Source organism: Cuculus canorus, chromosome 5 (assembly GCF_017976375.1).
Source record: "Cuculus canorus isolate bCucCan1 chromosome 5, bCucCan1.pri, whole genome shotgun sequence".
Lineage (NCBI taxonomy): Eukaryota > Metazoa > Chordata > Aves > Cuculiformes > Cuculidae > Cuculus > Cuculus canorus.
Window position 1 is genome coordinate 68727225 of NC_071405.1, and position 19155 is coordinate 68746379.

At 52.3% G+C, this 19155-nt stretch overlaps 1 protein-coding gene across 1 annotated transcript in view; it reads left to right on the top strand.

Moving 5' to 3' along the window:
* The window catches only part of IGHMBP2 (immunoglobulin mu DNA binding protein 2), a 32106-nt gene that overhangs the window by 8005 nt on the left and 4946 nt on the right, over positions 1-19155 (top strand). The window contains exons 5-12 of the mRNA XM_054066786.1: positions 1466-1629; positions 1992-2192; positions 5145-5292; positions 7624-7798; positions 13614-13796; positions 17294-17412; positions 17798-17892; positions 18683-18806. Coding sequence (XP_053922761.1) covers positions 1466-1629; positions 1992-2192; positions 5145-5292; positions 7624-7798; positions 13614-13796; positions 17294-17412; positions 17798-17892; positions 18683-18806 — 1209 coding nt within the window. The remainder of the gene's footprint in view (positions 1-1465; positions 1630-1991; positions 2193-5144; positions 5293-7623; positions 7799-13613; positions 13797-17293; positions 17413-17797; positions 17893-18682; positions 18807-19155) is intronic.

The window sequence follows — 19155 nt, forward strand, 5'->3', positions numbered from 1 at the left end:
TGTGGGAATGATATTTTCAGTAAACCTCAGTGTAATGAGTCACCATCTCTGCTGTAATTAACTGCATAACGAACAAGGAGCTCAAAAGCAGGATTAGGGAGGGATAAGGATAAAAATGGGTTTGAATTAGATAAACCTGGGAGGCAAAAGGCAGCTTGGAAGAATTCAGTCTGCACTGAAACCCATTCTCTCCTAATGCAATTTGTGTATTCCTTTTCCCATTTTCCCTTCCTGATCATTAAAGCCCAAGCTAATTTTAGTTTTCATTATTTCTATTGCCTGTTTTATCTCTCCCTGCCGTCCCCTTTGCTGTTGAGCCAGACAGGACTGCAATTCCCTGCTCAGGGATGCTGGGGTTCTCCTGTTGCCTTTTCACTAGTGCTGTGTGGGGTTTAATTGCAACGGGAGTGATTTGATTGCAAGATCAAGTGCTTCCTCCCCCCTTGTTATTGAAGATTTAACTAAATATGCTGGCTCACCTTTAAAACAAGTCCAGAACACCCTCTACACTCAGGAGATGCTGCGTGGCTGGTGGTGTAGCCAGTAAATGGGTCTTTAATGCCAAAAAGTCCTCATACAGACACACTATTCACAACTGAATAATAGGGTGGTTTGGGTTGGAAGGGACCTCAAAGCCCATCCAGTCCCACCTCTGCCATGGGCAGGGACACCTCAAACTGGATCAGGGGCTCCGAGCCCCGTCCAGCCTGGCCTTGAACCCCTCCAGGGATGGGGCAGCCCCCACTGCTCTGGGCAACCTGGGCCAGGGCCTCCCCACCTGAACAGCAAAACATTTCTGCCTCAGATCTCATCTCAATATCCCCTCTTTCAGCTCAAAACCATTCCCCTCATCCTGTCTGTGCTCTCCTTGATCCAGAGCCCCTCCCCAGCTTTCTTGGAGCCCCTTTCAGTCCTGGAAGCTGCTCTAAGGTCTCCCCGCAGCCTTCTCCAGGCTGAACAACCCCAACTGTCAGCCTGGCCTCATACAGGAGCTGCTCCAGCCCTTGAATCATCTCCGCAGCGTCCTCTGCTCTTGCTCCAACAGCTCCATGTCCTCCCTGTGCTGAGGACTCCAAAACCGAATGCAGGGCTCCAGGTGGGGGTCTCGCAGAGCAGAGGCGCAGAATCCCCTCCCTCACCCTGCTGGCTTTCCCAAAGGCAGGAACAACCCTAGGTCCTGTGCTGACCTCAGTGTAATGCCTGCTCCTTCTGCAGAAGAGCAGGAGAGAGGAGGGGAAGGACATGGATGCAGGATGGGAGCCTTTTTGATTTGGAAGCACAGCACCTGGGTTTACCACCCACGTAGCTAAAAAGGCCCAGATTGGCACACAGGAATATTATCCTCATATCCATTCAATTTGGGCTGGCTGCTGAGAACTGCTGGTTTGCGTTCATGGGTTTGTGCTTCTCTGCAAGTGCCTGGGTTCAGGCTGAGGCCCCAGCAAATCTCACGCTGTCTCCCCAGAGCCTCTGAAGCTTTACAACAACTCACTGGATGCATCACAGAGGGACGCCGTCGCCTTCTCACTGGCACAGAGGGAGCTCGCCATTGTCCACGGGCCACCTGGCACAGGGAAGACCACAACGTTGGTGGAGATCATCTTGCAAGCTGTGCAGCAAGGCCTGAAAGTGAGTAGCACATCCATCACCTCAGGTTATTTTCCCAGCTCACTAGGCTTTGACAGCTGGAGCAGGTTCAGTAGCAGCCATGCTATGCTGCAGCACCTGGCTTGGCTTGCAAGGACCAGGGAGCTTCATCAGCTGAAATTGGGTGGAAGCAGAAGCTCCAGTGCTCAGGTTTGTTCCTTATCAAAGGCCCTGCACTATTGCTTAAAGCAAGGGGAGAATTTCCTTTGGTGGAGGTGCCAGTGGTTTATTCCCACTAGATGTGGTGGTTTCCCTCTCTGCCGAACGTCTTCCTGCTTGGACAGTGTTGCACCCATGTTTTGCTGTCCTTTGCAGTGACAGGCGGGTGGTTTCTCCCTTCGCAGGTCCTGTGTTGCGCCCCTTCCAACATTGCGGTGGATAACCTGGTGGAAAGACTGGCTGGCTCCAAAGCCCGCATCCTGCGCCTCGGGCACCCTGCTCGCCTGCTGGAGCCCATCCAACAGCATTCCTTGGACGCAGTCTTGGCCCGGGGCGACAACGCACAGATTGTTGCAGATATCAGGAAGGACATCGACCAGGCCTTTGTACGTGTCCCTACAACAGCTGTGTGGGTTTGCTGAGAGCCAGCTTCAGATAAGCAGTTCCCAATCTACTAGACCGTGAAACTGCTTTGTCCATAGAACCAAGGAACAACCACCACTTCTTGAGTGTTCTTAGATCAATCCCAGTGCTCTGGGTTGCCCCAAAATCAGTGGCTAGAGGCATGTCATGGTAACTCTTGCTGCAGTGCTCTACTCTCCAGGTTCTATCTGGCATTGTTCACGCAATCCTCTTCATCAGAGGAACATTCCTGTCATTAATTCACTTCCTAACGAGCTGTCTGGCTGTTCTGACACTCCCTCCCACTCTCAGCCACCTCAAGTGGCAAGCAGAGTGCACTACAAAAACACATCCTTAATTTCCCCTTTCATAACCTAGTTTTCCTAAACTTAATTTACAAAGTAGCTCTCTTACTTGAGATTGAGAGGCTTTGATGCTAATTAGATGGCCACTCTTTCTGGTGGCAGCGTTGTCCAGAGCCTTTTTGCAGATGCACTCAGCTCTCAAGAGAGATCTTGTTCTGATCAGAGATGCAGGAGGGCATCTTCACACCCTTGCATGTCTTGTGTCATACTCTCCCAAGCACCTCTCTCTGTGAGGCACTGAGCATTCGCTTTTTCAAATGACACAGACCACTCGTGGCTTTCAGCTCCGCAAATGTTAATCCAGAGCCACAATGGCAGCAGCTTCAGCTTTCCCAGACATGGTTACACATCATGTAATGTTTCTGTTGCTGAGTGGCTGGGGAAGTCGCTTAGCGGAGAAGTCATGTAAGAGTAAGAGCAGGAGGAGGTTTTTTCCATTGCTGATTTTCCATGGCAGAAGGGAAATTAGGGACAAAGCAGAGCCTTCAGCACTAACGTCTCTACCTCCTTCCTCCCTGAGCAAAGGGTATACAGTGACAGAAGATGGAGACTGGACTGCCCACTAAGGCTTGTTCTGCCCTGAAATGCCAACCAAAAGCCAGGAGCTAACAGACTGCAGCAGTTCTGCTCACACAGTGATACTCTGAGCTGCACACGACCAGGTCTTTCACAAAAGGTGCACCTGACTAGTTAGCAGCTCTTTCTCTGCAGAGAGTTCCCCTCTGAGGTCCTGGCCCATCCTTCATCCTGACTCAGTTCCTCCCCTGCAACGTCCTATACTCTCCCTGTAATGATTTCTTCCTTTGACCACTCTACATTTTGACTCTTCTCACTCTTTGCCTTCAGCACTAACTCCCAACCACAGAAGAGCCAGTAACAAAACCAAAAACTCATGCTCTCTTCACGTGGTTTCTACCCCTTTGTGTCTCCTTCCCTCACCTGTGCAGGCTCCAGGCTTCCCAGGACATCAAGTTCTAGATACTCTTTGCTCCAAGGACTCAGGCCCCAGTACCTGGGCAGGAAAGGCAGTATGGGTCCAGTGGCGTTGAGCAGGGTCAGCCAGCAGCCCAGACAACCACACAGGTCCAGAGTCAGCCCAGAAGGAAGCCAGACCTAAGATACAACCCCTATAGCTCAGGAATAGTGTAAGGTCTGGCCTTAAATGCAGCTCCCAACCAGTGAGTGTGTGGGTGGGGGCCCAAACGAGGCAGATGAGGACAATTAGAGCCTGCTGGCACCCACGGAGCCCTAATGAGAAGCAGGGGGGCATCCAGGCTTGTGCTGTGCGGTATCCTTAGGACTAGTGTTGCTGTGTTACCTTGGGATGGGCTCCCTCCTCCCACAGCTGTTTCAGAGCTGAGTTTCAGTTGGAATCTTGGATCTCGGCACCCTGATCCAGTGGGAGGTGTACCTGCCCATGGCAGGGGATGGAGCTGGTTTGCCTTTGAGGTCCCTTTCAACCCGAACCATTCCACAATTCTGTGATTCTATGATCTTCACGTCACCAGCCAACACCAAAGAGCAGTTGCTGTCATTAATTTACTAATTAGATCTCTTTTGCAGAGCAGACATGAAACTGGGGCATTTAGTTTTGCTGTCTAATCTTCCTCTGTTTCCTGCCGAGAGGAAGCAGACGCTGATCTGCTTTGTCCCTTCAGCTCAAAGAACGCTGGGGCTGGTGCCCACCCTGTCCTGTTAGACCAAGTGAAGGAAAAGACACTTGTGTGATCCCATCATCCTTGTAGCTGTCTGTGATCTTTCCCCTGTAATTCTGAGCCAATGAGCCTATTTTGGCTATGCTTGGCAGACGCGTAGAGGTCTCACGAGTATTAAGTACCTGCAAGTTTAACCAAAACAGGGAACTGAGTAGAGCAGCAGGACCCTTTTCCTGGAGAAAAGGCTGAACCATGTTTGACACTAGAAAATCCATCCATACAGAGGATGATTCTAGGACCTAGCAGGTCTTATTGGTTTGGCTGCTTATAAAAGCTTCTCTCTGCACCCTCTTCAGCATTGTCAAGCCACCAGCCTTTCCTCCAAGGAAACAATCCAGATTCTCATCTGGGACCACGGGTGGTCGCCTCAAGGTGACTTGCAGCAAGGGATAGCTTGGCTGGTGTCTCGCAGCTGCTGCTCTGCAGTTGTGGCAGCGCTGGCGACCAGTGGTGATGTGATGTGTTAGATCTGTTTAATAGGTGTCGCTAGCAGAAGCCCTGAGCCTGTTTCGATATCGCTCTGAATCGTTCCCAGCAACTCAGAGGCACCTATTTAGGAACGTGGAGGTGCTGCTTTGGCTGGATGCGGTGTAACTGGCTTGGGCACCCCTCCTGCTTCAAGGTCACTTGGCCCCACAGCCCTGCGTGCCCCAAGCAGAACGAGATAGGAAGTCCCGGTTCCTCACCCAGCAAAGGCACAAGACGAGCACAAATGCTCATCATGGGGCTGATGGTCATGAATCATGGTGAGCATAGAGGAGCCATGCTGTGTCCATGTTCTCTGCTTATCTGGGCAGCTAAACATGTCTCTGGGACCGGAAACACTTTGTTCTTTCTTGATTTTTCTGTTTTATAGGCAAGGACCAAAAAAGCTCAAGATAAGGGAGAGCGGAGCCATTATCTCAGTGAGATTAAGGTGCTGAGAAAGGAACTAAGGGAACGAGAAGAAAGTGCCATGGTTGCAGCCCTTACCCATGCCAGTGTCGTCCTCTCTACGAATACAGGTGAGAGACCATCTTTTTCATTGCGGGATTGTACCTGACTTGACAGGACTCAGGCGAACCATATGTGTGCAGTGCAGCATCCTGCCAGGCTAGGAGGGAGACCTGATCTTCCTGCTTCAAGCTCCTGTGAGCTCAGTCAAGCTTGGTGCATCCTCTCCCAACTCCTCCACCTTGGGATTTTCCCTGCTTACATTCTGGTTCATGGTGGTGGTGTTTAGCAAAGCTCTGGGTCTAGAAGAGCCTTTGGTTTGAGCCCGCAGTAGGAGTAGGAGCTGAGCTTCCAGTGAGAAAACAAGCGCTACTGGAGGTGTGCAATCTGCTTATTGATCTCGCCAGGCACGTGGGATCGCTTTCCTGCTTGGATGATTTCCATGACTGATGGAATACAGCACATGTTGCTACAGCCTGGTCTCTGCCTGTGTTTGGTTGGGTCTGTGAGTCACCAAGTGATGTCAGCGACACGGGATTTAGGGTACAGCTCCGGGTATTCTTCAGGCAGCGCGTGCGGACACGTATTGACAAGAAGGAAAGTAATTCCCCTGTGATCGATGGGGAGCAGAAGGGCTTCAAGTTTACCACATGCTGAAGTGCTGTTCTAGATCGGATGTGTGATCCTCCAGGGCTCACTTATCCTCCTCAGACTTAGTTGCTCAGGGATTATTTGTAGAAGGGAAACATGAACAATTTCAGGTCATAGAAAAGAGCCTCGTGGGCATTCGTGAGTTACCGGTATGGAGGTTAAAGTAAAGGAAAGATGCAGAATCATGGAATGGTTTGGATTGTAAGGACCTTTACAGGTCATCCAGTCCAAGACCCCTGCAGGAGCAGGGACATCTTCAACCAGATCAGGTTGCTCAGAGCCCCATCCAACCCGACCTTGGATGTTTCCTGGGATGGGGCATCCACCGCCTCTCTGGTAGTTCTTCCAGTGAGTTATTTGCTGGGTGTTGTCCTCTCACATCCTTTAACTTTGCTTAAAAAGGCAGGAGGAGGTTTACATTTCCCAGTAAAACTGGGTTTCCATGCTGATTGGATATGTTTTCCCCAGGACACTGGGCTTGCAGGCCTGTGCGGAGATCTGGGCAGTTCTGCTTCAGCAAAAGGTGGTGGACAAACAATGGGGCTGGATTTTGTTTTGTCTGCAGTTAAGCAATCCCGGTATCTGTCTGGAGCGGCGTGGCTTGATGGGAATTGTTCCTGTTGCAGGGCACAGCACTGTTGCTGGGTTCAGCATACAGAGCTGTATTTTAGCAACACAGGGAAACTGGTGACCTTCAGTTAATGGGAGGTCGATAAATTCAAGTCAAACTACGAGGCTGTAAGGGAATAAAACCACCTGCACAGCTGCGTGCCGTGTCAGTGTGGGCTGTTTGGATAGAGGGAACCCTTCCCACTGATTGCTTTTCCTTCCCCCTTCAGCATGGCAACATCGGCCAAGCTCAAACTCTTTGCCTCATGTTAGCAGAGAGGATTGACATAGGCTGGAAGGAATTGTTTTGAAGGAAAACGCAGTGTCTCAGCTGGCAAACGGTGACATGTGAACAGATGCAAGGCTGGAGAGGCAGCAGGATTTATGGGGGCGAAGCAAAATCCCTCCTGCTCGAAGCTGTGCTCAGAGCTTTATGGCAATAACACAAGAGCATCCTTTTCCTTATGAGTTGCAGTGATACTTCTGATGCCTCTGAAGTACCGTTGTGACTGATGTGCAGATCAGTATTGGTTCACATCTGGGCTGTAGCAGGACCTGTGTGAGGGTGTTTGGCTGCTTCTGCAAAGGGACATCTGATGGAAAGCCATAGTAGCTGTCTGATCACAGCCTCCCATGCGTTCCCTTCTCCTGCTTCCATGAGTGAGGGAGCAGACCAGCCTGGGGCAGCGGGAGTCAGGGTTTCCACTGATCTCTCTTCTCACTGCACTAGGTGAGGGAAATCTCCCAGCCATCATCCTTTCGCTTTTGGTGGTGGAAATCACTGTTTGCAGCAGAGAGCAGAAGGAAGGTGGGTGTTGATCAGTGCCTTTGCTCTGCTCCTGCTCTGGGTGCGGGATCCAAACATGTTGGGTTTTGCTGCTGTTTTCAAGGATACTTGGAAGCATTTGGGCCCAGATACCAGCGCGAAAGAGGACAAATAGAGATTGGCAAAAACAATTCTGATGTATCCAGATAAATGTGTGTGCATTTGGCATGAACTGCAGAGCTGAATTGCTAAACCTCTGCAAAGAAACATCATTTCTCTCCTTCAGTCACAATCAAAGCATGCGGTTTGTTTTACAGACAGGTTGCTTGCTCTTTCATGCTTCCCTGCTAAGCTGTGCACCCTCTCCCTTACCCAGGGGCTTCCTTGGACGGCCCGCTGAAGCTGCTCCCTGAAAATCACTTTGATCTCGTGGTGATAGACGAGTGCGCACAGGCTCTGGAAGCCAGCTGCTGGATCCCGCTCCTGAGGGCGCCCAAGTGCGTCCTGGCCGGCGACCACAAGCAGCTTCCACCCACCATCATCTCGCACAAGTAAGGAGCAGGTCACAGCTCTGGGTTGTTTCTGCAGCCAAATACTTCCTCAAGTGTCAAGACACGTCATTAGTGCAGATTAATTGTACAGACCCCTGAGGGACACCACTTGTCGCAGGTCTCCATCTGGACATCGAGCTGTTGACCACTACTCTCTGAATACAACCATCCAAACAGTTCCTTGTCCACCCAACAGTCCATCTCTCAAACCCATCTCTCTCCAGGTTAGAGAGAGGGATGTCGTGGGGGACCGTGTCAAAGACTTTACAGAAATGCAGATAGGAGGGGGCCGTGAAGATGATCTGAGGGCTGGAGCACCTCCTGTCCGAGGCCAGGCTGAGAAAGTTTGGGTTGTTCAGCATGGAGAAGGGAAGGCTGTGGGGAGACCTTAGAGCAGCTTCCAGGACTAAAAGAGGGTCTAAATCAGGGAGGGCAGAGGTAGGACAAGGAGGAACTGTTTTGAGCTGCAAGAGGGGAGATAGGGATGAACTCTTAGGCATAAATGTTTTGCTGTGAGGGTGGGGAGGCCGTGGCCCAGGTTGCCCAGAGAAATTGTGGCCTTGTTTTAAATTGCTGCCGAGTGAAAGCGTTTGCTTTACTGAACCCAACCCAGCACCCTCCCTGCGGCACTGTCCCCTGCACAATGCAGATGGAGAGAGAATCACTTTGTGCTTCTGCAGTCCCCACAGGTTGCGAGATGCACCACGAAGGCAAATTCCCTCTCCCTCCATTTTGTCCGGTATTTTCAGGGCTCTGAATAAGGCACCAAATCACCACCAGCTCATCTTTGGTTAATGGAAGTGATAAGCTATTTCCAGGGATGATTCATGCTGAGGACTCCAGCCCTTCCGCCCACCTTCCCCTTCTCCATTGATGACAGCAGACCCGGAGTGGGTGGGCTCCTATTTTTGGGGCCTCAGGGAAGGGTCTAAAGTTAGCAGCAGGGCTGAATGGGGCTGGCAGAAGGACGGGCTGTCACTATGGCCTGGGAAGGGAGCCCTGCTTAAGTGGGAAGCCTCGGTTCAGCAGGAACACTTGGATGCCTTGAAGGACCATGCTGCAAGTGCTATTGGACAACGAGGCTTCCGCACAGCCTGTGCTCAGCTGGGGCCCTGGTTGGTGTAACTGCCCTCTTACCTGCTTTTTCCTCCATGGAGTCAGCATTTAGCAATCCCAGCACAAACCCAGGCTGGGCAGAGAATGGACTGGGATCAGCCCTGAGGAGAAGGGCTTGGGGCGCTGGGGGAGGAGAAACTCAACAGGAGCCGGCAATGTGTGCTCCCAGCCCAGAAACCACCCGTGTCCTGGGCTGCATCCGGAGCAGTGGGACCAGCAGGGAGGGAGGGGATCCTGCCCATCTGCTCCGCTCTGAGAGACCCACCTGGAGCCTGTGTCCAGCTCTGGAGTCCTCAGCACAGGGAGCACACGGAGCTGTGCAGAGGAGGCCACGGAGATAATCTGAGGGCTGGAGCAGCTCCCGTCCAAGGCCAGGCTAGGAGAGTTGGGGCTGTTCAGCCTGAGGAAGGGAAGGCTGCGGGAGGCCTTAAAGTAGCTTCCAGGACTGAAAGGGGCTCTGGGAAAGCTGTGGAGTGGTTCTTGATCAGGGAGAGCAGGGGTAGGACCGCTTTTCGACATACGTGGAGTTATGTCAGGATGTAGAGGGCATCTCCACACACCCCTTACAGTACATTCACCTGCATCTTGTCTGGGTTGGATGTGGTACTTCTGGAAGACCTCCCCGTGATGGCAAATGCTAGTCGCTGCTGTCCCCTTCTCGCTCTAAAGCTCACAGATATCGCCTTGGAGCCTCCTGCTGGGTTTTGGCCCATTCCCAAGGGGCATCTTAGGGCACTTTCTGCTGCCTGACAGGAACATTTGTTTTCCTTTTTTTCATTTTAGTCCTCATTCTGTCCTTCTCCGACATCCTAATTAATTGCCCTCCACATAAGGGCTGTGATTTATTAGTCTGTTGTTACACTCTGCAGGTTCTTACCAGACCTCTTGCTCTCAACTCATTCCTTGGCCAAGCGCAGAAATATTTTGCCATCTTGTTTGTTTGCTGTCAGTCTCGACGTCTCCACATCCCAAATCCACGTGCTGGTCCCTCATGCTCAGCAGTTTGCTGCTTCGCCCGTCAGATCCATACAGATTTGCTTTTGCTTTGTCACTGAGGAGCATCAGGTCTTGGTTTTCTTTGGTTACCTCTGCAGATGGAACAACCAACCTTCCCTCCTCCATTGTATTTGCAAGGATTGATGAAAATCCCCAATATCCAGAGGCGGGGGTTCTGCGCAGCCTCACTGTGGGCTGTGCAGAGGTGGGCCAGGAACAAAGCCATTGCGTGGGTCCAGGATCCATCTAGATAGAGCTGGAGACAAGATCCAAGTGACCTACAATATTGATCCAAGGTCTGTAGATCCCTCCGTCCAGGAGGTAGAGCTAGGACATAACTCAGAGAAGGACCAAAGGGGCAATGCTGAGGTTAAATGGGACCCGTGGGCAGGGGGTGTGGGGCCAGGTGAGGCTGGTCAGGGTGGTTGAGGCCTCATGGTGCTCACCTGGCCCCGAGAGACCCATCACTGATGGGCAACTCAACGTGTGACCTGCATTTTCATTAGCCTGGCAGGAGGAGATGGCTGGTGGAGGGAACCTGAAGCGTTTTGACTTGGTGAGTCCCACAGGTTGACCAGGGAGGCAGTGGAGTCCCCATCTCTGGAAACACTTGAGATTGGATGGGGCTTGAAGCAACCTGACCTGGTTAAAGATGTTCCTGCTCGTGCGGGGCTGGAGTGGACTGGATGACCTGTAAAGTCCCTTCCAACTCAAACCATCTCTGATTAAGGCGTTTTGGTGCACCCAAGGGCAGAGCAGAGTGGGGAGGATTGGGCTCTCAGTGCCTTCTCATTCACCGGTGAGCCTGGAGGGAGAAAAGCTAATTCCTGGTAACTGGAATGACCTCCCCCATCCTGCTCTTTCCCTTTCCTCTACCGAAAGCCCAGCCGCTGCTGGCAAACGGCTCTTTCCCCCGACCCAGCTGTTGCCCAAGCCTGGGAGCACAGGGGCCGCTGTGAGGGCAGCCCAGCCATGCCAGCAGCAGCACTGGGGCTGGGGAGCTGCAAAGGCTTCGTGTTAAGTCTCTGCAGTTCAAGGGCAGCAGCAAAATGCACAGCACAGCTGGAAACCTCTGCTGTGTGATACACAGGATCCATTCTGCAAGCCTGGGCACCCATGTGTGTTGTTTGATGTGCCTTAATGTTCCCCCAGCCTTCGAAAAGCTGCACTGTCTCCCAGGTCTGGTAGTTGTGTCGATTTGGAGTTTATGACCCTTTTTCCCCCCGTGCGCTGCACGCTGTGATGTGGCAGAAGGAGAGCTGATGAGACATGGCTTCTCAGTGAGATTGACCCTCGGTGCACTCTTCCACAGCTCTAATGGATGTGCAGTCTCTTGTTTACCGAGTGCCCTACTGTTTACAGGGCCGGGACAGCAAACGAGGCCGTGTGTAATGTATTGCTTCCCACGGCAGGAGCTGGATGTGTGCTGTGCCCTTAGCCTTGATGGAAAGAATTTTCCCGAGTTATTCCCTATTATCATTTCATCATCACGGCGCTGGTTCATTGTGTTCTGGTGGCAATCAGAACCCCGCACCGTGAACAACAGCTCTGCACCTCATCGCTCCCTGCAACTGCCTGAAAGGAGGTTGTAGTGAGGTGAGTGCTGGGCTCTTCTGCATCATAGCCAGTGACAGGACAAGGGAAATGGCTTCAAGATGCGCCAGGGGAGATTTAAGTTGGAAATTGGGAGGAATTTCTTTACTGGAAGGGTTCTCAGGCACTGGCGGAGGCTGCCCAGGGCAGTGGTTGAGTGCCCATCCCTGGAGGGGTTTAAAAGACAAGTAGATGTTGTACTTCAGGACATGGTCTGGTGGCAGAATTGGCAGGGTTGGATCAATGGTTGGACTCTGTGATCTTAAAAGTTTTTTCCAACGGAAACGATTCTGTGATTCTATGTACAATGTGCTGGATGCGCAGAATGGAGAACACTTTATGGTCTGACATGCTCAAAATGCAAAATCAAGGTACAGCGACTCTCATCCCTCCTCAGGCAGCGCCGTCCGTTAGGTGGTGTGTCTCACAAACCCTTTCTGTACAGCGAAGAGAAAGCGATGTGGCTCCTGAAAACCTTGTTCCATCAGAAGCTCCATTAATTTATGTCACAGATACAAGCCTGGAAGCACTGCCAGAAGCGCTGGAGTGTTGGTTTTCTTAATGGGCAATAAAGGCTGAAAAGCACGAGCGCATTTGTATGGGGTGAGCAGGCAGGGAGCAGTGAGAGTGCATGAGCAGCTCCATGAAACATTAGGTCTGGCTGGGCTGGCACCAAGTGTTTCAAGATCTGAGGTCAAGCTCTGATGCAAATGCATTGGGTGGCTCTGAAGAGGTGGTGCTGGAGAAGGTGATGGATCTGGGGAAGGGTCTGGAGAACAGGGGTTTTGGGAGCAGCAGAGGGAGCTGGGTTAGTTTAGCCTCGAGAAGAGGAGGCTGGGGGGAGACCTCATCGCTCCCTGCAGCTCCCAGAAAGGAGGTTGTAGTGAGGTGGGTGCTGGGCTCTTCAACCAAGTGACAGGTGATAGGACAAGAGGAAATGGCCTCAAGTTGTGCCAGAGTAGGGTTAGATTGGGTATCAGGAGAAATCTCTTTACTGACAGAGTGGTTAAGCCCTAGCAGAGGCTGCCCAGGGTAATGGTGGAGTCACCACTCCTGGAGTGGTTCAAAGATGTATGGCTGTGGCACTTAGGGACATGGTTTAGGTGACATGGTGGGGCTGGGCTGACAGCTGTACCGGATGAGCTGAGAAGTTTTTTGAACCTTAATGATTTTGTGATGCTGTTGCTGAGCTTGCAGTTATGTGAGTGCTGTGACACTGCCAGATGCAGTAGAAGAGCTTGCTATGAGCAGTGGGACTAGGGATGGGGACGGGATGAACTTACAGGCTAAGAGGGTTTTGTTCTGGAGCTGCTCCCCCAAGCAGAGATCTTGGGTGTCCTTGCTCATCTTATTCCAACCATGCTGAGCAGATCTGGGCCGGAGAAGTGACCGGTGCTGCCAGGGATGCCTGACACTGTTTGCATGACATGGGAAAGGGAAGCTGGCATTTCTGAAGATTTAGACTAGACATTAGCAAGAATTTCTTCACTATGAGAGTGGTGAGGCCCTGGCCCAGGTTGCCCAGGGAAGCTGTGGATGCCCCATCCCTGGAGGTGTTCAAGGCCAGGTTGGATGGGGCTTGGGCAGCATGATCTGGTGTGAGGTGTCCCTGCCCATGGCAGGGGGTTGGAACTAGATGACCATTAAGGTCCCTTCCAACCCAAACTATTCTATGATTCTTTCTCCCTGCTCTGAGCAGTACAGGTTGATCAGATCTCCATGCAAGGCAGAGATCTCTCACTGAGGGTCTTTCCCATTGGGGAACCTGGAGTGGAATTTACCTACCCTGCAGCCTTCTTCTGCTCCCTTTCCACTGCCCGCAAGTGCCCAAGGGAGCCAGAGCAGGAAGAGCAGGGAGGTAACGCCGTCCCAGCATCAGGGGCTTTGCAGGATCCAGAGCCGATCTTGTGGTGCTCCAATGGCCTTGCAGCCCAACCCCATTAGCATGGATCGATGCCATGCTCAGTCTCAGCAGCAGCGCTGTCGGACTGTGTCCGTCGGGAGGAGCTGCTGGCTGAGGCTTTAGCCTACAGAGGGTTAAGGCTGAGCCTTAGCTCAGTGCTTGGGCTCAGACATGAGACTCCACTTCTGACTTGCTTTTCCCGTGCAGGGCGGCTGCCGAGGGCCTTTCGCTCAGCCTGATGGAGCGTCTCATCGCAGAGTACGGCGAGAAGGTGGTGAAGATGCTGACGGTGCAGTACCGCATGCACCAGGCCATCATGCAGTGGGCTTCCTCGGAGCTGTACGGTGGCCGGCTCACTGCTCACCCCTCGGTAGCCCAGCACTTGCTCAAGTAAGTGACTTGCTCCACGCTGGCATAGGAGCAGAGAGGTCATTGTCACCCCATCGCACGCAGGGTTTCTGCCTTCCCTGTGATGGAGTTACATGTTCCTCCTGGTCCCACCGTAGCATTTCTGATGCATCCTTTATTTCATTGAGGAAACATTAGCTCATAGAATCATGGAATCACTGAGGTTGGAAAAGACCTTTCAGCTCATCCAGTCCAACCATCAGCCCAACTCCACCAGGCCTGCTAAACCCTGTCCCCAAGTGCCACAGCCACACACTTCTTGAACCCCTCCAGGGATGGGGACTCCACCACTGCCTTGGGCAGCCTCTGCCAGGGCTTCATCACTCTTTCAGTAAAGAAATTTCCCCTGATATCCAATCTAAACCTCCTCTGGCACAACTTGAGGCTGTTTCCTCTCATTCTGTCCTTTGTTACCTGGGAGAAGAGCCCAGCACCCACCTCACCACAGCCTCCTTTCAGGAGTTGCAGAGCGCTCCCGTTGAAGGTCTGATGGCGTTGGATCTCTTCCTTGCCTGCAGTTGTTCATTTTAATCTGGGAATTCAGAGGAAGCGACTGGCATTTTGCTCTCACTGCATGCCGGCACAGACCGTTGTTTGCCAACATAGCGCTGCGCCTGTCAGTAATTGCTGCTGTCTGAAACTGCAGGCAGCGTGGGGCTGGGAGGGAAGCAATCCTTCTCTCTGCTGGACTTGGAGAAGCAGGGAACTTTGCAGCGCTTGCCAGCTCCATGCGCTTGTATTTTAAACAATACAATTTTAAATGCAAATGTTTAGGATTTGGAAAAACTGCTGGTTCCCTTCAATCTCTCCATTCCATAGACAATCCAATTTGGGCCAGAGAGGCCGTTTTATCATACTTGGTTCAAACCAATCTTCCTTGTGAGCAGTGCTGCCAGGCTGGGCAGAGCCAGCTGTGCACTTGGGACAGCCCAGCTCCCTCCTCTACCTCAGCTGCAGCCACCACAGGGATTTCAGCTCTCTATTACGGCTCCAGGGTGAGCGAGGCATCGGCTCAGTTCACAGCAGGGAAGTTATCTGGCTCTTGTCTTGGTTTATAGATCCATTCCGATATAGACTGAACCATAGAATAATTTGGGTTGGAAGGGACCTCCAAGCCCATCCAGTCTCCCCTCCTGCCATGGACAGGGACACCGCCCACTGGATCAGGGGCTCCAAGCCCTTGAACCCCTCCAGGGATGGGGCAGCCACCACTGCTCAGGGCAACATGGGCCAAGGCCTCCTCACCCTCATTGTAAAGAATTTCTTCCTAGAAGTGTAATCTAGATCTTCCTCCTTCCATTTTAAAGCCATTCTCACTGGTAATTGTACGTGTGGTTCTGTGGGTAAGAGGAGGCAGGGCTGGTTCATGGGTGCCAGGAGGAGCCCAGCTGAGGTGGACGGGACTCAGTCAGCAACGTTTCGGCCATGCAGATCTCATTTCAAGATGGGGCCATACAAAACCCTCTCCTTGATTGTTCTTGTTCCTTGCTACGCTTTTTATTCTTTCCATTTAACTTGCAAATTGAAAATATCAGCGACGAGCCCTGGGCAAAATGGTTTGAAACCATTAAATTGAGAAGTTGAAGAGGCAGCTTTGTTCCTCTGCTGAGCTGGTTTATTTTCCCCCAGCACACGGGACAGCATTTCTCTGAGGTAACAGCCAGTTCACTGCAATCTCGCTGGTTTAGAAGAGTAGGAACTCTTCTCTCACCTCTAAGACTGTTACAGATAATGACTCCTCTGAAGTGGCATTCCCAGGTTTGAGAGTTTTCCTGGCACCGAGAGGTGCTGGAAGGGCTTTCCAAGCCACTGCGAGCAGACAGAATTGGGATTATCCTCATGGAGAACTTGGCTTTTGCTCAAAGCCTTTTGTCTGCAGAGGTGCAGACAGAGGTAGGACAGTAAGGGGAGCAGGTATAAAGGAGATGGAAAGCCCATGAGGTTTGATGTTGCAAAGAGATAAGCCTGGCGTACCCTCCCGAGGGAAAGAAACACTAACACAGAGCTGGAGGTGGTCTCATTCTGGAGGAGATCGTGGAAAGTAAAGTTGGTTGCTTTGAAAATGGGGAATGTACCTTGTGCCTGGATCCAGTCACTGGGCTGAGGTGGGCGAAGCCAGGGAAGGGCTCTTCCTTTGGGTGCTGATTTGTAATAGAAGCAGGGGAGGTGCATCCTGGGCTCCTCTGCAGTGGCTTTGGCTCTCCGCCATAGCTGCATCGATCTCCATTCCTTCCCAGCCGTGCGTTACAACAGCGATGGCTTCAGACAGGAGAAAAATGAGTTCCAGTCGAGAGAGGAGACTTTTGTTGTCAACAGAGTGAGTAACGTCTGGAGCCCAGGGCATTGGTGGCGTACAAATACAGAGGAGCAGACATGCAGTGCTGGGAGTACTGGGAAGGACTTGTTTTGGAGCTCTCCTGCCATCTCCAGGCTTTCCTTCCTGCCCCGCATTGCCCGTCCTCTTCCTGGGCTGTGAATCGAGCTGGCAGCTTCCTTTGGGGGTGAGAGTATGGTTCATTAATACTGATTTTTGAACACAGCAGCTTTAGATGTAGGAACGCTGTGAAAACCCAATGCCTCTGTGGTTCCTTGTGCTGCACTTTCTTCTCTTGCCCACCAGCGCTCCTGTCAAGTCTCAGCTGATACTCGAGGTGCCTCTCCCCCTCAACTCCGTGCAAACCGGAGCGTGGCTGCCACACCTCTCTGGGTCCACATGTCTTCCTCTTTGAGAGCATTTAAGCAAGACACGACACCCACATGCTGTGCCCTTGTCTTGCTGGAAGCTGCTGAGAAGGCCCTGCTGGCTGGCCCTGCCAGCATCTCCAGGACCTCCGCTCTTCCTTCGGGAGAGCATTTAAATGGAATCCCATGGTGTGGAGTGATAGTAGCTCTTCAGCCATGACTTTCTGGTGTTGCAAACTCCCCTGTGCCATTGGCTGTGGCTGCTGTCCCAGCCTTGAACCCAGGAAGCCCAAGGACCCCAGAGGGCGGTGGAGCACAGGAACAGCTCCCAAAGAAGCAGTCACAGCGCCAAGCCTGACAATCTTCCAGAAGTTTGGCCAATGCCCTCAGCTGCGTGGTGTGAATGTTGGGGTGTCCTGTGCAGGGACAGGAGATGGACTTGATGATCCCTGTGGGTCCCTTCCAACTCAGGATGTTCTATTGATTCTATGAAGGGCTCTGCTTACCTAGTGCTCTACGTGTTGAGTTCCTCAGCAGGATCACTACAGTTGTAAAGGGGATCAAAGCCTGGTGGAGTAGAAAGCTCAGGTCTCCATTTCTGTCACCTCCAGAGCCAATCTTCCTGTGGTTTCACCTTGCAGTACACCACTGGTGGTCCATAGCCTTGTCCCTCTGAAACAATATCCCACTGGTTATCCCTCTGTCCTTGCAGTGTTGTTGGGAGGAGTAAGGAACAGCACAACTGCCCATCCCATTCCAGCGTGGTTAACTGGCCATTTCCCGAATCCCTTGTGCAGGGACCTGGTGGGTGTCACCGCTACAGAAGAAACCACAATTCCCTTGTTGCTTATAGACACTGACGGCTGTGGCCTGTTCGAGCTGGAAGTGGAAGATGAACGGTCGAAGGGGAATCCAGGTACTGGCATTCAGAAAATGGTTGTTGAAGGTCCTCAGCCTCCCGTGGGCTTGGACACTGCTCCAGGCCAGAATGTTCCCCTCCAGAGCTGGTGGGGGGGAGGCAGGGTCCCCAGGGAGCTTTGCTTCTTTGAGACATCATTTCCTCTCAAAATCCTCAAGCTCAGAGGACTCCAAGCCAGGGTGGAGTGGCCACAGGGCCACCGTGATGGAGTGCAGCTTACGTGTGGCCATGCTGGCTGCCTTGGTCCCTTGCAGAGACATTTCTCTGTGCCATGGACCAGCGGAGGATCCAGGTGATGGATGCTGCAGTGTGTCCAAGCTGGCAGCTCTGGCTTCTGCCTGCCAGCCTGGCCCCTTACCACCCTGTCTCCTTTCTGCCTTAGGGGAGGTGCAGCTCGCTGGTTTGCACATCCAGGCCTTGGTAGACGCTGGTGTGAAGGCACGTGACATTGCTGTTGTCACCCCTTACAACCTCCAGGTGAGATGACTCCCTCCTGGCATCACTGTTCGCTCCCCATGTGCACACAGAGCGTTTGCATAGAAGTGGATTCATAGAATCGTGGAAAGGTTTGGGTTGGAAGGGACCTCCAAGTTCCACCCCCTGCCATGGGCAAGGACACCTCCCACTGGATCAGGGGCTCCAAGCCCCATCCAACCTGGCCTTGGACACCTCCAGGGACGGGGCAGCCACCACTGCTCTGGGCAGCCTGGGCCAGGGCCTCCCCACCCTCACAGGAGAACATTTCTGCCTGAGATCTCGTCTTAATCTACCCTCTTTCAGCTCAAAACCATTCCCCTCATCCTGTCCTTGCTCTCCTTGATCCAGAGCCCCTCCCCAGCTTTCTTGGAGCCCCTTTCAGGCCTGGAAGCTGCTCTAAGGTCTCCCCGCAGCCTTCTCTTCTCCGTGCTTAACCCCATCTCTCTCAGCCTGCCTCATATGGGAGGTGCTCCAGCCCTTGGATCATCTCTGTGGCCTCCTCTGGCCTCGCTCTGCAGATCTATGTCCTTCCTGAGTGGAGGACTCCAGAACTGAGCCAAACTGTGTCATCAGTGTCTGTGGCCATCTTCTCTCCACATTTAAGCAACTTGAAGAGATGTTTAGCTGGGTATTTTCCACTTCCAGCCTCAGCAGTCGGTGTTTGACAGTCAGGAGATGTGAGCGCCCATCCTTGTGGGTTTGAGAGGAAGAGACTTTACTAAAACAGAGCCATTTTAATGCTTTTCACCTCGCCCTGCTCTTTAGAACATACCTGTCGCATGTTTTTTAGGTGGACATGCTACGAGAGCACCTCTGCCACCGGTACCCAGAGCTGGAAATTAAATCTGTTGATGGCTTCCAAGGAAGAGAGAAGGAGGCGGTGATCCTGTCGTTTGTGAGGTCCAACAGGAAAGGTGAGTGCTGGCTGCGGGAGGGGGCGTTACTGCATGGGGAATGGGAGAGAAACAGGGACGGTGTGATTGCTCCACAGCCTCTTGTCACGTTGCCAGGTGCCATGGTTTCATTGCAGTCTCCAGCGCTTTGCTCTGGGTGAATTTACTGGCAAGAACCTTCCTTTTCAGCCTCTTCTTTTAGTGAATGTATTTGCTGTCTTGGTAGCAGAGGAGGCTCCTGTGCTGGGCAGCAGGGAAAAAGGAGGCCAGAGCTGCTTGGTTTCAAGGTTTCTTGGCTTCTAAGTCCTCAATTTATTGAGTTTAAGGTCTTAAGAATGGCATACGTTACATTAGCGCCACGTTCACAGGG